Source organism: Oryctolagus cuniculus, chromosome 7 (genome assembly GCF_964237555.1).
Source record: "Oryctolagus cuniculus chromosome 7, mOryCun1.1, whole genome shotgun sequence".
Taxonomy (NCBI): domain Eukaryota; kingdom Metazoa; phylum Chordata; class Mammalia; order Lagomorpha; family Leporidae; genus Oryctolagus; species Oryctolagus cuniculus.
Window position 1 is genome coordinate 84,610,662 of NC_091438.1, and position 16,500 is coordinate 84,627,161.

General features: G+C 39.6%; 1 protein-coding gene and 1 pseudogene across 1 annotated transcript in view; one reads left to right on the plus strand and one right to left on the minus strand.

The window, feature by feature from the left end:
* LOC100353613 (calcium-activated chloride channel regulator 4) overlaps positions 1-8,068 on the minus strand; it is a 39,046-nt gene extending 30,978 nt beyond the window's left edge. The window contains exons 1-3 of the mRNA XM_051857526.2: positions 7,840-8,068; positions 658-798; positions 377-524 (exon numbers count right to left, since the gene is read on the minus strand). Coding sequence (XP_051713486.2) covers positions 377-524; positions 658-798; positions 7,840-7,998 — 448 coding nt within the window. The 5' untranslated portion in view covers positions 7,999-8,068. The remainder of the gene's footprint in view (positions 1-376; positions 525-657; positions 799-7,839) is intronic.
* A 1,541-nt stretch (positions 8,069-9,609) lies between these two features.
* Positions 9,610-10,519, plus strand: LOC100353860 (mitochondrial fission factor pseudogene; annotated as a pseudogene).
* The last annotated feature ends 5,981 nt before the right edge of the window (positions 10,520-16,500 follow it).

The window sequence follows — 16,500 nt, forward strand, 5'->3', positions numbered from 1 at the left end:
AGAAGATTGAGAGCTCAGATTAGGCACTGGTCTTATAAATTGGAGGAGCCTTCCTCTATGACAGATGGAGGGAGGAGAGGTGTTGGTGGACATGAGTTTGGGTGTAGAGAGAGGAAATGGAGGTTACTGGTCTCTCCATCAGTGCATCTGCTGATTCGAGGAAATAAGAGTGACTATAGACTTTGAGAAAAACTGTTAGAGTTTCAGAACAGCTGCTACAGAAAAATGGAGCAGACAAGAGCCAAGTAAAATTCTTGTTGAGTAGCTTTGAGGGCTTCATTGAGCTTGGAAAGTATGGTTCAGTAATATACCAATTAGTTTTATGATTTTCTTCAACAATATTAGGAACAAAATTCCTAGGATTCAAAATTCAAACCTGCTGGTCCATATTCGTTTTGTTTGTTTCCCAGTACAAAGTCAGGAGTAAAATGAATGTATTCTGCCTTCTCTCCACATTCCGTGAACTGCTTAGTGTATGGTTCATCTCTACCTGGAGCAATAGGTGGTGCCACTATGACATCAGCCTGAGAATGTTTAAAAAGATTGTTTAATAAAAGTAGAAGTATGATAGTATGTAGTTAGAAAGACTTTAAACAATTAGTGGCAAAACTGGGAAGCATCAGAAAATAATTTATAAGAGCAGATTTTGACTCTTACATGTGTGTAACTCTCATGTTTTGGCCTCTTGTATTGAGAATTTTCCTTCCAAGTATCAGGAATTAATATAGATACATTTTTGAAAAAAAATCTTCTTTCTGTGGCCTCAAACAGGTAGGTAGAAGCTGTAGTCACCATGTCCTAGAAGTAAAGGAAAAAGTAGCCAAGTGAGATAGGAGTAAATGAGCAGGATTCATCACAGGTGTTGCCCATCTTTCATTGTTAGTACACAGTAGTTGATTGAGGAGCAGGGTCTATGCCCAGTTTCATCTCTGTCCATACCAGTCCAGAACAGTGTTTAATTCTGCACTTTGTGAGGCTTCTGGGCTTTCTGTATCTTCTATCAAAAGGCAAATGTTCACGCTTGGTGTTAAGAGAATTTGATTAATAAGAACATATACATATACTTTGGAGTCATTAATTGGTTCCAGTTCCTGTGTTAGCCCTTTCTAGGTGACTGATCCTGGTAGATGCATATAGTGCTGCAAAGCTCAGTTTCTTCCTCTCTTGAGTGGGTCATTGCTACCTATTTTTATGATTTGTAAAAAGACAGAATGAATTATGAAATACTCCTCACCAATGCAGTTCTAAATCTGTTTCATGTTGTTATGGTGATAAGAAATGTTAGTGGAGAAAGTGTTGGCTGATGCATGCTTAGGAAGACAGGGTACAGACATGGGTCCTAGGAGAGGTTTCTCTTTATTTCATTCCCCAGGAGAGGGACCTGGCTGGGAGTCCAGAAGAGAGTATTCAAGGGAAATTCATCAAAGGCAAGCTTTTGTTCACAGAACTCTTGTTTTGCAACCAAGGTGAAAATAATACCACTTTATATTCAGTATCCCCCAAATACAATGATGAATAAGAGAAACAGCCCGTCCCTAGGGCTTCCTATCTAGTGGGGGGAATAGAGAGGAGAAAGGCACTGCGGTGATCTGTTCTATATGATCAAACCCACTGAGGAATCCTGGATGCTGGATGATAATGTCAAGCTCTTCATCTTCCTGGAAGCATCCCAGTCTACAGTGCTGTTTTCAAGGCAGGCTCCTCCATGACACTTCTTGGTCTAACAAAAGCCCACAATAGAACTATTCTTCAGGATATTACCAGGATCCGTTTTTGGTTCTCTTTAATAAAGACCAATATGATGAGAAACAGTGACTTGATCAGCTGTTGTCCTGACGGTTGATGTACAATGTAATACTTTATCCATTTTAGTATTTTTTTTGTTCTAGTACCATTGGTTGAACTCTGTAATTAACACACAATTATTCTTAGGTGTTTAAATTTTAACTGAAAAGTGATCCCTGTTAGGAATTTGGAAAACATTATGTTGAGTGAAATAAGCCAATCCCAAAGGGACAAATACCACTTGTTCTCCTTGATAGGTGGCAACTAACTGACCACCAAAAAGGAAACCTGTTAAAGTGAAATGAACACTATGAGAAACGGTGACTTGATCAGCCCTCACCCTGACTATTGATGAGCAGCTTAATATGTTATCCCTCTTAGTATTTTTTTTGTTTGTTCTACTTAATACTTTTGGTTGAATACTGTAATCAATACACAATTCTTCTTAAGTGATGAAACTTAACTGAAAAGTGATCACTGTTAAATATAAGAGTGGGAATAAGAGAGGGAAGAGATGTGCAATTCGGGACATGCTCAAGCTGACTTACCTCAAACGGTAGACTTAGAAACATACCAGGGGATTCGAATTCAATCCCATCGAGATGGCATGTACCAATGCCATCTCACTAGTCCCAGTGATCAATTTCTGTTCACAATTGATCATAATGATAGGACTAAGAACCAAAGGGATCACATAAACAAGAGTAGTGTCTGCAAATACTAGCTGATAGAATCAAAAAGGGAGAGAATGATCCAACATGGGAAGTGAGATACACAGCAGACCCATAGAATGGCAGATGTCCTAACAGCACTCTGGCCTCATAATCAGCCCTTAAGGCATGCGGATCCGGCTGAAATGCCCATGAGAGTATTTCAGGCATGGAAAGCCAAGACGCTCTGGGGAAAAAAAAAAAAAAAAAACTAAATAAAAGATCTCCACAAGTGAGATCCCAGTGGAAAGAATGGGTCATCAAAGAAGGAGGTACCTTTCTCTGAAGGGAGGAGAGAACTTCCACTTTGACCATGGCCTTGTCTAAATATGATCAGAGGCCGGCGCCGCGGTTCACTAGGCTAATCCTCCGGCTATCAGCGCCGGCACACCGGGTTCTAGTCCCGGTCGGGGCGCCTGATTCTGTCCCGGTTGCCCCTCTTCCAGGCCAGCTCTCTGCTGTGGCCAGGGAGTGCAGCGGAGGATGGCCCAGGTGCTTGGGCCCTGCACCCCATGGGAGACCAGGAAAAGCACCTGGCTCCTGGCTCCTGCCATCGGATCAGCGCGGTGTGCCGGCCGCAGCCCGCCGGCTGCGGCGGCCATTGGAGGGTGAACCAACAGCAAAGGAAGACCTTTCTCTCTGTCTCTCTCTCTCACTGTCCACTCTGCCTGTCAAAAAAAAAATATATATGATCAGAGTCAGTGAACTCAGGGGGCTTCCATAGCCTTGGCAGCTCATGACAAGAGCCTACGGTGATTACTGATGCCATAAATAAGACTGTCAATTTGTTAAGTCAACAACAGGAGTCACTGTGCACTTACTCCTCATGTAGGATCTTTGTCCTTAGTGTGCTGTACATTGAGATTTAATGCTATAACTAGTACTCAAACAGTATTTTTCACTTTATGTTTCTGTGTGGGAGCAAACTGTTAAAATCTTTACTTAATGTATGCTAAACTGATCTTCTGTGTATAAAGAGAATCGAAAATGAATCTTGATGTGAATGGAAGGGGAGAGGGAGTGGATAAGGGGAGGGTTGCGGGGTGGGAGGGACGTTATGGGGGGGAAGCCATTGTAATCCATATTCTGTACTTTGGAAATTTATATTCATTAAATAAAAGTTAAAAAAATACAAAAAAAATAAAAAAAAATAAGGACCAATGTGTTCTGGACATGCAAAGCATGAGGTACGTAGAGTAATTGGATCCAGAGTGAGGGCATTAGTCAGAAGAGCAGAGTACAGTGGACTGAGGAGCCAGAGGACTTGTAGGGAGGGACAGAAGGGCTTTGGACACTTCTCAAGACAGGTTGTAGATTCCTTCAGCATGGACCTAAGGCAGTTGAAAGAATTCTCTGTCTTCTCCCTAATGATTCCTTTCCTTGTTTTTGTTTAGCAATATTTATATATCACCTTCTCCTTGAAATGAAGGCTGTCCATGTCTATGAGACAAAAATGTATGTGGTCATTGAAATGCATCCATGGATTGAACAAGTAGGGCTGCTGTATGTGGTTGTTAGGGTTGTACATTGTTTAACACCAAAAGGTCCCATTTCTTCTGGAGTCTTCAGGGCAGAGGCAGCTGTATTAGATAGTATGTTCTCAGGTGGTGGGGAGACTTCAGATGCTCCTTTTAGGGGACCCCTATTAAGCCATTTCCCTGGATATTCTATGGAGGCTTATAGTGGTTTTCATAGACTTTCCAAACAGAATTCCTATACCATTCCTTCTAAGTTCCTTCTCAGAAGTCCTATAACATCCTAGTTGGATCAAAGAAGATGCAGATATCAATATTTTCAAAAGGAAGTACTCTCAAACCAAGAAGAAACATGAATACATAGAAAAAAATGTAAACTGAAGATTGAAAATCTCATGTCATGAGTTACAATCCAATTTAATGTAAGTTTATCATGGCCACATAGTATCCCTAGGATTAAGATCACAAATTATTTCACCAGTATTATAGGAAAGAATGATTTTTTTTGTCATCTCATCCAAGCCATAACTGAAACCCATTTCTATCACTCTTCGAAAGTCATGTGGTACTCTGGCCTCAGAATCAGCCCTAAAGGCACTCGGATCTGGCTGAAAAGCCCATGAGAGTATTTCAGGCATGGAAAGCCAAGACACTCTGGCAAAAAGATCTCTGTGAGTGAGATCCCAGTGGAAAGAACAGGTCTTCAAAGAGGGAGGTGCCTTTCTCTGAAGGGAGGAGAGAACCTCCACTTTGACTATGACCGTGTCTAAACAAGATAAGAGTCGGAGAACTCAAGGGGCTTCCATAGCCTTGGAAACTCATAACTGGTGCATAGGGAGATTACTGATGCCATAAACAGGAGTGTCAATTGGTAAAGTCAACAACAGGAGTCACTGTGCACTTACTCCTCATGTAGGATCTCTGTCCTTAACGTGCTGTACACTGAGGCTTAATGCTATAACGAGTACTCAAAGAGTATATTTCACTTTGTGTTTCTATGGGGGTGCAAACGACTGAAATCTTTACTTAATGTACACTAAACTGATCTTCTGTAAAAAAAAAAAAAAAAAAAAAAAGAAAGAAATTATCAATTCCCAACTTGACTCTCACTGGGATTAAACATGACAATAGGTCTGATCTGATTTCATCATCATTTAAAAAAAATCATCTATTATTTTTCACTTTATGTTTCTGTGTGGGAGCAAACTGTTGAAATACTTACTTAAGGTATACTAAGCTGATCTTCTGTATATTAAGATAATCGAAAATGAATCTTGATGTGAATGGAAGGTGAGAGGGAGTGGGAAAGGGGAGGGTTGTGGGTGGGAGGGACGGTATGGGGGGGGGAAGCCATTGTAACACATGAGTCGTACTTTGGAAATTTATATTCATTAAATAAAAGATAAAAAAAAAAGAAAGTCATGTGGTAAACTAAGTTCCTTTCTGAACCCCAGTTTTCACTTAATGTGATGATGTCTACTACATAATGTGGATGACAGCATTTCACAAGATTGCTTGCCTAATAATACAAATGCAATGGCTTTGTAAAAGGCAGGGGAATATCAGGAAACATTGTGTACTGGAGGTGTGTCTATAAACAACTGGCCTTCTATTTGTAACTAACAATAAAGGAACATACTAACAAATGTTTTGCTCTTACAAATAGGTCTTTCAAATACTGCTTTCTGATTCAGAAAAGTCTGAAACTGATCATCCATCCTAGGACAGTGTCATATCATTCAGAACCTGCTATGACAAGTGCTCTCCAAACACATATTAATAAAAGAAATCTTCATCTTCTGGAATTCAAGGGATACCAACAAACAAAACTGTGCTACAACAGAGTTTTTAGAGAACAAGTGACAGTGGAAGCCACAGAATCACCTGATTACAATATGCTCCATGCCCGTTGGATTTATTTGGTAGTATCACCATGCAAAAGCCTTAACAGTAAGCATCAGCAATTGCAGAGGACATGAAGTCAGCGAGAGGAGAAACCATTCACATGACTGGAACACCAATCTCCACACTAACGAAATAGTATAGTCAGAAGAAATCAGAGTCCTTGGTTCAGTCCTAGACTCTTTCCCATGCATATCTGCACATATTTAGTTAACTAATGTTTTCAAATACCATCTACACACCAACAGAGCCTCGATTTTTATCTCAATGAAGATTTTCACACTGAATACAAATCCCTACCTTCATCTACTTGGAGTTTTCATGAACACAATGAATTCAAAATGTCCGACTTACTTCTGATCTCTCAGTTGCCAGATTTTACCCCTTATTGCCTTCTAGTTCTCAAATGGTGATAATGCCATCCTCCCAAGTGTTCAGGTAAAACTCTTGCTGTCTCCCGTGACTCCTGTCCTACTTTCCTGGATTTCTCTGTAACTCCCATTCCATATCTAAACCATCAGGATATCCAGGATATTCTCAAAATATGTTCAGAACCACACCACATTAATGATTTCTATCAACACCTCCCTGCTCAGCTCAGTCACCATCTCTGCTCAGTTATGACAGTTTAATGGTTGGAATCCTACACAGTTGTGCTGCCGCACTTTAAATAAGATGAATGACAAGTGGAGCCCCTTTGAGGTTTGCTGCACACTGCAGTCAGATGGAGCTGGAGCCCAGAACATGCATGAGAGCCCACTCTTTCTTGGTGCAGATTCCCTCCATGGATTCTCACCTCACTCAGTGTGAAAGCCAAGGTCTTTTCAATGGTCTGGGCCCTGCTACCTCTCCAATCTCTTACCCCCTTTCCTCTTGCTCTTACTGTTCTTTCTTTGCTCACAGCAAGCCTTCTCTCACCTTCATGCTGCCCTCATCCTGCAGATTTTCAGTGGGCTCTTCCCTCACTCATCTTGGTCTCAGCCCAGATATCGTATCATCACTGAGGCCTCTCAGACCACCTTCTGTGTCATGGTAACCCACACTCTCCCCTGCCCCATCCCCACTGCACATTCTGTGTCCCTTATACCTGGTGTATTTTACTCTGCAGTCACCTACTATCATGTGACTACTGTTTACTTATTATTTATTAACTCTCTCTGAAGAGTATACTCTCCACAGGCCAGAGAATTTTTAAATTCACTGCTCTTTCTTCAGGCACACCATGGCATTATATAAATAATTCCTTAAAGAACCGATGAGACCAACTGTTAATATACAGATGGAGAAAACCAAGGATAAGGGAGGCCCTTTGACTTGTCTTTGGTCTTCTGGTGAGACAGGGTAGAATATGCAGGTCCCTCTCTGCAGCATACTGCTTATGTATTTAGTAAACACATAACAGTTGTGACTGGAAGACATTATATTAAGTGAAATCATCCAGGTACAGAAAGACAAGTACTGCCTGTTGTCATTAATATGTACAAGCTAGACAGAATGATCTCCCAGAAGTGAAGAAGAGTAATGCCTAGAGACTAGGGTTGGTTCACCCTCCAATGGCCGCGGAGGCCAGCGTGCTGTGGCTGGCACATTGCGCTGATCCGAAGCCAGGAGCCAGGTGCTTCTCCTGGTCTCCCATGTGGGTGCAGGGCCCAAGGACTTGGGCCATCCTCCACTGTACTCCCAGGCCACAGCAGAGAGCCGGCCTGGAAGAGGGGCAACCAGGACAGAATCCGGCGCCCCGACTGGGACTAGAACCCAGTGTGCCAGCGCCGCAGGCAGAGGATTAGCCTATTGAGATCGGCCCTGGCCCCTATTATTTTGTAAAGAACTATAAGACAGGAATTTAGGCTCCATACTGCTTTTTAGCATCCTGGAGCATTTTCAGAAATTTCTCTCATGATTATTCACCATTAGCTATTTAATTTACCCCCCAAAATTCAAACAGAAGCAATTTTATTTTTTCTTACCTTTAGTTTTTCAATTATTGTTTCATCTTCTGGCACACCAGGATCAATAGCAATGATAACGTCTTCGTAGCCATTGTTATTCAGCTTAATGAGGGAAGGATTTGACTCGTGTAGCAGGTATAAGACAAAGAGGAAAACAGAACCTCTGAGTAACCCCATCGTTCTGCATTAGTTGTTCCTTGCCCCAGTGCTAGTTTGTTCAGGAGTCTTGTCTTTTACCTTCTCTCTCCATATATATACTCCTTAAATGATCAGTGTTGGCTAATCATGATTTATTGACTGCACAAAGGTCAATGTTACACATCCAGTAAAATATCTGACTTCAGTTTAAACAGTTTTTTCATTGTATATTAATGTAAAAGTGATTGAGAAACAGAAGAAATCAAATCTTTCTATAAAATTCATTACATTTTTCTCTTGGTGTATACTTTCTAAAGCTTATGATTTTAACTATTCTATGTGCCTAAAGACATAGACTATATAATTCCTCTAGAATGGACTGTGAAAATCAATGAATCAATGAAAATTCATAATAAACACACAGAGATAGTAATGTAAATTTCTCCCTGAGTTTTATAAAGTAATTTAATTATTTTATAGGTTATTTATAAATAATGGAAGATAATATGTGATTATTAAAATCAAACAGTACCAAACTAGATAAAAGGGGTTTGAAACAGAAAGATTTTAAAGACTGATAAATCTAAGAGGACTTCAAAAAATCAAGCTTTTAAATTAAAAAATTCCTTCCCAGTAGATAGTGAGTAGGATTTCCTACAAACACACCAAAAATACCTGGTAGTTTTCTGGTTAACAGTGACACAGGGTGAGTAATAGTCATAGTTAATATTTATTCAGTGTCTATCAGGGCAGAGATTTTCTCGTAGATTATCTTTACTGGAACTCTCTAAGGAAGTATGTATACTTTCTTCCTTGTATGTATGGAGAAACTGAGACACACAGACTTTTAATAACTCGCTAGATCAAATAGCCAGTAAATGACAATGGCAGTACCTGAACCCACCATTCTACCAAAGGACACAAATTTAATTACTCCACAATAAGGCAATCTTCTCTGTTATTTTATTTATTTGAAAGGTGGGGGTGTGGGAGACAGATTTCAGCCACAGGTTCACTCCCCAAATATCTATAACATCAAGGTCTGGGTCAGGCAAAGCCGGGAACTGGGATCTCAGTCTAGGTATCCCACACGGGTGGCAGGAAGTCAACTACTTGAGCCACCAGCTGCTGCTCCTCCCTGCTTATTAGCAAGGAAGCTGGAATCTGAAGCAAGCTGAAATGGAATGCAGGCACCTCAAGGCAACCTTGCTTTATAACTTTTTTTAAAAAATTAAATTATAGTAAGTTAAAAAATTAAAAGGTAAATGAGAGTTAGTTTACAAATTATTATAGTGAATCAAAAATGTTTTGTCCTAAACCAAAAGAAGCCAGAACTCATCAGACACCCAAAAGTGGACTGCAAATAGAATAAAAACGTCTTTAACAGGAATTCAGGTGAGAAGACAGATACAAGATTGAATTCTTGGCAACAGCCCCAATATAGAATCTTGATCATACACACTCAGATCCCGCCCTTTAGGCTGGATCTCATGGCCCTCTTCCATCCTCCCAGAGATGCAGGTCTGGCGCTGGCGGCTTGCCTTCCTCAGCACTCCCTGTGAGAGCATCTGAGGAGCCAGCTGACGATGGCTATCTCTGAAGGACTCTCCATCAGGCTACAAAAGTGACTCTAAATCCAGCAAATGCACAATGAAGCAAGGTAAAGGAGTTAACATGAAGCACAGAAGCAGACAGCACCAAACAGCAAGCAATCGTTGGTGCACATTAGGAAGTGAGGCAGCCGTTCCCTCTCCCACTGCTACAGAAGTAAGTTGAGTTCAGTATGAGATGGAATACACTGAAGATATTAGCGAGTGAGGGTCCTGGAGAAATTGAAAGTAGCGTCGCCAAAAGCTGACCTCCAACAAGCACTGCAAGAAGAAGCTCCAAACGCTAGTGGGATAATGCGTGTTCCAGAAAGGATTGTTGTAGCAGGGAACAGTGAAGACGGTTCATTTTCAAGACCCGTTCCCTTTAAACCTCTGCTAAAAACATCACCCCACGTACTTACGCTAAGCCAAAGGCCACTAGATATTTTTTGGATTCAGGAAGACCTCCTTTCACCCGTCTAAAGGAAAAAATCCGTGCAGCTGGCAGGCTACAAAGAGAATGCTCTATGAGTGAAAATGCTGTTTGCCAAAATGGACAGCTGGTCAGGAGCGACTCTATACGTGTGTTGTGCACGGGGTCAGCTGCTTCTGCTTCCAGTCCTCCTCAGGACAACGTCAGGTATGGCCTTTCAACTGCAGATACAGCAACTGAAGGAGCATCAGAAGACATAACAGTTGGAGATGTGGCTTCATTAACACCACAGATACTAACACTAAAGAAATGTCTGCAATTTCTGGAAGAGGAAAATAAAGAAGAAGAAAAATGGCCATGTATTCAATTTCTGTAGCATTCTGACATCTTTACACTTGGCTCTGCTTTCACTGCTAGAGGCAACCACAGCTTCAAAACTACTGTCTCAATAGCTGGAAATATAAAGGTAGTTCTTTGTTTCTGTCCTTGCACTGTATGTCATTCTATATCCAGACCCTGAAAATGTATTTTTCTACAAAGTAGCTGGGAAGAACCTATACTTGTAGAAGTAAAGATATATTTTATCTCTGAATTGTATGCACTTTTATCCAGTTCTGCATTAAAAACTACTTGAAATTCTCCCTTTGCGTGCTTTGTAAATAGGCTCTAGTTTTTGTTGTTTTGTTTTAGAAAGAGTTGTTTTTTTCTGCACAACTGATTCTCAGAATAGAATGGAGAGTACACAGAGAATGGATTAAAAAAAGTATCTGTAAAAGGAAAACAGTACTTTATTTTGTTCTGTTTCTCAAGCACTATTAAGTAGTTTAATTAATAGATATTTTCACATCCATATTTCAACATGAACACTTCTGAAGTCATGGTTTGGTGTAAAATTTAAGAAAATCAATCAGCTAATATTTCATGATCAGTACTTCATGACGATCTATACAGATTAAAATAATTCCTGTCAATTCCATATATCCAGTATGTGTGCAGTGTGTGCATCCTTATTTTCATTTTAGTTTTGCAGATGGTTTCTATGAAGTCTGTTTTTAATAAGTCCTTGTGTGAGCAATTTAAAAATTGTAGTGTATTTGATAACCTGTTAGCCAAAACATAAGAAAAGAAAGAAAAGGAATGTGTGCTAACTGTACCTTCATGGAACCATTATGTGGAACAAGATTCTAGATGGAGCTGCTACACTGGCAACTCAAGGGAAACAGTGATTACCTGGAGTGGGTGAATGACTGGGTATTAACAACTGCATCCTGTACAGACTTGGCTTCATTCCCTCATTGCTTTCTATTTCTCTCTGAACTCTAGTTTTATGGCTTCAAGCAAACCAACATTCCATCTCCCATAGTACTCACACCCAGGAAATTTGGTTTTGACTGGTGGACTGACTATTTAGGCCCCGACTGCAACATAAACCAATGCTTAAGCACAAGCTTGTCCAAGGTCTTTGAAATGTTGGAGAACCCTGTGGGACTTAGATCCCCTCTATTTGGGGGATTATCTAGTTTATTTAGAGCTGTTGCTGTTATTACTCCCTCAATAAAATCAGATCGGGAAACTTGTGGTTCTAAGATTGGGAGAGAGAGATTTCCCTTTGTCCGAGGAGGTATGAAATTTCCCTCCATGCACTGAGCACAGGCATCCCAGTGAAAATTAGTAAACATTCATAGTAACCTCCCTCAACTTGTTCCTGATGCACCAGGAACCTTGATTGGAGACAGATGGATGTCCTTCCTTGTTTTCCAACTATCTCCATGGCCGAGATTCTAATTCTCTGTAAAAGGGCAGTGGGGAAGTGTGGTGTCTCAGAGCCATCCCCATCCATGACTAGTCTGTCTTGGACAGGGTGCACTGTCTCCATCAGCCCACCATCAGGTGGACATCCTAGCAGAAGCCAGCTTGTCACCAATCAGAAAGGACTACAATGTGGATCTGGACCAAATCCAACTCAGGCAAACAGGCTCACTCAAGACACTTGGGCTTCCTTGACTCTTAGAGTATGAGGAAAATGCAATTAACGATGTTTATTTTGGTGTAAAAGTTTTTGACATCCATGTATTTTATTTCAGACTATTCATAGTCCATAAAGTTTTTGAAGTATCCTTGTATTAATGGGTCAGGTAAAAACTTCAAAAAAGCAGTTGTTATATATTAATTTTAGTGTAAAATAGAAAAATGTTTCCAAATTATCAAATGCAATTTTACCAACATTATTGTTAGAATGATACTACATTTGTGTTTTTCTCTTAAAACAAGTGGATTTAAAGGAACATAGGGCAGGCATTGTATCACAGTGTTTTGGGACACTGCGTTCTATATCAGAGTACTGGTTCAAGCCCCAGCTCCTCTGCTTCCAATCCAGGTTCCTGCTAATGTGCCTGGGAAGGCACTGGATGACGGCCCAAGTACTTTGGTCTGTGCCACTTACATGAGAGACCCAGATGGAATTCTGGGCTCCTTGCTTTAGTCTAGCCCATGCCAGTTGTCGCAGACATTTGGAGAGTGAACCAGCAAATGAAAAGTTTCCATCTGTCTGCCTGCCTGTCTGTCTGTCTATCTATCTATCTATCATCTATCCCTCTCTGTCTGTTGCTTTGTCCTTCAAATAAATAGGTCTTTAAAAAGTAAAGAAAAATAGTAGGGAAACAGCAGAATGGGTGAAGGAATGTAGCAACCACTCTGAAATGGTATGTGGCCATCCCAAGTGGTGACTTAACCACCTTGCCAAACACTTGCTTCTATTTCACTTTTAAGTAAGATCTGCTGATATTTGCAATACTACAAAAATTGTAAATATTTCATTTTTTGCAAGTGTAATTAGTATGCATTATTTCTATATAGGACTTTATTATGTATAAAACATCTCTACAACTTCAAACTATAGGTTGTTGTCAGGTATACTTTTCACATTGCAACCCAAAAAGGAAAATAGTTTATCATGTTAATAACTGATCCAGGTGAGTAACAGATTCTGCTATCTTTTCAATAAACTGGTGAGAGTTTAAAATCTTAAGAGAAATTTCCTTTGTTGTGTTAATAATTCTTTTCTATTCTCTTTAAGTTTCAAACATACATTTTATTGGGGTAATAAGGCAAAGTGGATTCACATCTGAAACAATAATACTGTTTCTTAAGAATCATAAAAAATGGATTTGAACTTTGCCTTGTTAAAGTAAACAGAAAAGTCCCTTATATACCTCATAAGGAGGGAGAATATGCCAAGTGCAGAAAATGAGACATTAGTTTCATGTTTTTTTCTTCTCATGAACATGCCAATCTATGTTTTCTTCTTTGGGACTTTAGGGGAGCAACACTGAACTCTCGGGGTTTCAAAGCTGATTATCAAGGTAAAAGAGAGATCTATGTCATAGGATATTTTTTTTTTAACTTTTATTTAGTAAATATCAGTTTCCAAAGTACAGCTTATGGATCACAGTGCCTCCCCGTCCTCCCCATAAGTTCCCTTCCACCTGCAACCCTCCTCTCTCCCGCTCCCTCTCCCCTTCCATTCACATCAAGATTCATTTTCAATTCTCTTTATATACAGAAGATCAGTTTAGCATACATTAAGTAAAGATTTCAACAGTTTGCACCCACACAGAAACACAAAGTGAAAAATACTGTTTGAGTACTAGTTATAGCATTGAATCACAATGTACAGTACATTAAGGACAGAGATCCTACATGAGGAGTAAGTGCACAGTGACTCCTGTTGTTGACTTAACAATTAACACTCTTGTTTATGGCATCAGTAATCACCCTAGGCTCTTGTCATGAGTGGCCAAGGCTATTGAGGCCTTTTGAGTTTGCTGACTCTGATCTTATTTAGACAAGGTCATAGTCAAAGTGGAAGTTCTCTCCTCCCTTCAGAGAAAGGTACCTCCTTCTTTGATGACCTGTTCTTTCCACTGGGATCTCACTTGCAGAGATCTTTCATATAGGTCTTTTTTTTTTTAACAGTGTCTTGGCTTTCCATGTCATAGGATTTTTTAAGCTTTTATTTAGTGAATGAAATTTTCATATGTACAACTTGAGGAATATAGTGGTTTTTCCCCTCATACCCACCCTCCTGTCCCACTTCCTACTCCCTTTCCCATCCCATTCTTCATTAAGATTCATTTTTAATTAAATTTTATACAGAAGACCAACTCTATACTAAGATTCCAAGAGTTTGCACCCCCCCACACACAACATATAAAGTACTGTTTGAGAACAAGATTTGCAGTTAATTCTCATAGTACAACTCCTTAAGGACAGAGGTCCTACATGGGGAGTAAGTGCACTGTGACTTCTGTTGTTAATTTAACAATAAACACTCTTATTTATGACATCAGTGATCACCCGAGGCTCTTGCCATGAGCAGCCATGGGTATATGGAAGCCTTTTGTGACCACAAACTCTGTCAATATTTAGACAAGGCCATAATCAACAAGGAATTACTCTCTTCCCTTCAAAGAAAAGTATACCCTTCTTTGATGGCCCCTTCTTTCCACTGGGGTCTCATTCACAGGTATCCTTCATGTAGGATATTTTTTACCACGGTGTTTTGGCTTTCCATGCCTAAATTACTCTCATGGGCTTTTCAGCCACATCCAAATGCCTTAAGAGCTGATTCTGAGGTCAGAGTGTTACTTTAAGTGCCTTCATTCTATGAGTCTGCTGTGTGGACTGCTTGGTTAAATTTATTCCAAGGTATTTGATTGTTTTTGTAGCTATTGTGAACGGGATTGATCTTAGAAGTTCTTCCTCAACCGTGTCTGTGTATAAAAAAGTTGTTGATTTTTGTGTATTTACTTTATATCCTGATACTTTACGAAATTCTTCTATGAGTTCCAATAGTCTGTTAGTGGAGTCTTTTGAATCCCCTAAATATAGAATCATGTCTTCTGCAAGTAGGGATAATTTGACTTCCTTCTTCCCAAATTTTATCTCATTGATTTCTTTTTCTTACCTAAGGGCTCTGGGTAAATCTTCCAGCATTTTATTGAATAGCAGTAGTGAAAGAGGGCATCCCTGTCTGTTACCAGATCTCATAGGGAATGTTTCCAACTTCCCCCCATTCAATAGGATGCTGGCCATGGGTTTGTCCTAAATTGCCTTCATTGTGTTGAGGAATGTTTCTTCTAAACCCCATTTGCTTAGAGTATTCATCACGAAAAGGAGTTATATTTTGTCAAATGCTTTCTCTGCATCTATTGAGATAATCATATGCTTTTGTTCCTCAATTTCTTAATGTGATGCATCACATTCGCAAATGTTGGACCATCCCTGCATAACAGGGATAAATTCCTCTTGGTTAGGATGAATGATCTTTATGATGTGTTGTTGGATTCAGTTGGCCAGTTTGTGTTGAGGATTTTTGCGTCTATGTTCATCAGGGAAATTGGTCTGTAGTTTTCTTTCTCTGTTGCATCTTTTCCGGGTTTAGGAATTAAAGTGATGCTGGCTTCATAGAAACAACTGAGGAGGATTTCCTCCCTTTCAATTGTTTTGAATATTTGAGAAGAATTGGAGTTAATTTTCCTTTAAATGTCTGGTAGAATTCAGCAGTGAAGCCATCTGGTCCTGGGCTTTTCTTTCTTGGAAGGGTCTTTATTACTGACTCAATTTCTGTCTTGGTTATCCATCTACTTAGGTTTTCTATGTCTTCATGGCTCAATTTATGTAGGTTGTATGTGTCCAGGAATCTATCTGTTTCTTCAAGGTTTCCCAGTTTGTTGGCATACAGCTCTTTGTAGTGCTTTACAATAATTCTTTTTATTTCTGTGGTGTCTGTTGTTACATTTCCTTTTTCATCTCTAGTTTTGTTGATTTGGATCTTCTCCCTCCTGTTTTGGTTAGTTGGACCAATGGTGTGTGAATTTTGTTCATTTTTTCAAAACCAGTACATTTTGCTGATCAATTATATTGGTTTTTTGTTTCAGTTTTGTTGATTTTTTCTCTAATTTTAATGATTTCTTTTCTTTTACTAGTATTTTGTTGGTTTGTTGTTGTTTTCCTAGATCCTTGAGGTACATAGATAATTCATTTATTTGGTGCCTTTCCAGTCCTGATGTAGGCACCTATTGCTATAAACTTTCCTCTTAACAATGCTTTGGCTGTATCCCACAAACTTTGGTATGCTTTATTGCCATCTTCATTTGTTCCCAGAAATTTTTTGATTTCTCTTTTGATTTATTCTATGATCCATTGTTCATTCAGAAACATGTTATTCATTCTCCATGTGTTTGCATATGATGTAGAGATTCTTGATTTGTGAATTTCAAGCTTCATTGTATTGTGGTCTGAGAAGATGAATGGTATGATTTTTTTTTTGAATTTCCTGATACTCACTTTATGGCCAAGGAATTGGTCAATCCTAGAGAAAGTTCCACGCACTGGAGAAAAAAAAATGTGTACTCTGTGGCTGTAGGGTAGAAGGCTCTTTAGATATCTGCTAGGTCTATTTGCCCTGTGGTGTCAATTATCTCTGTTCTGTCATTGTTGATTTTCTCTCTGGTTGAT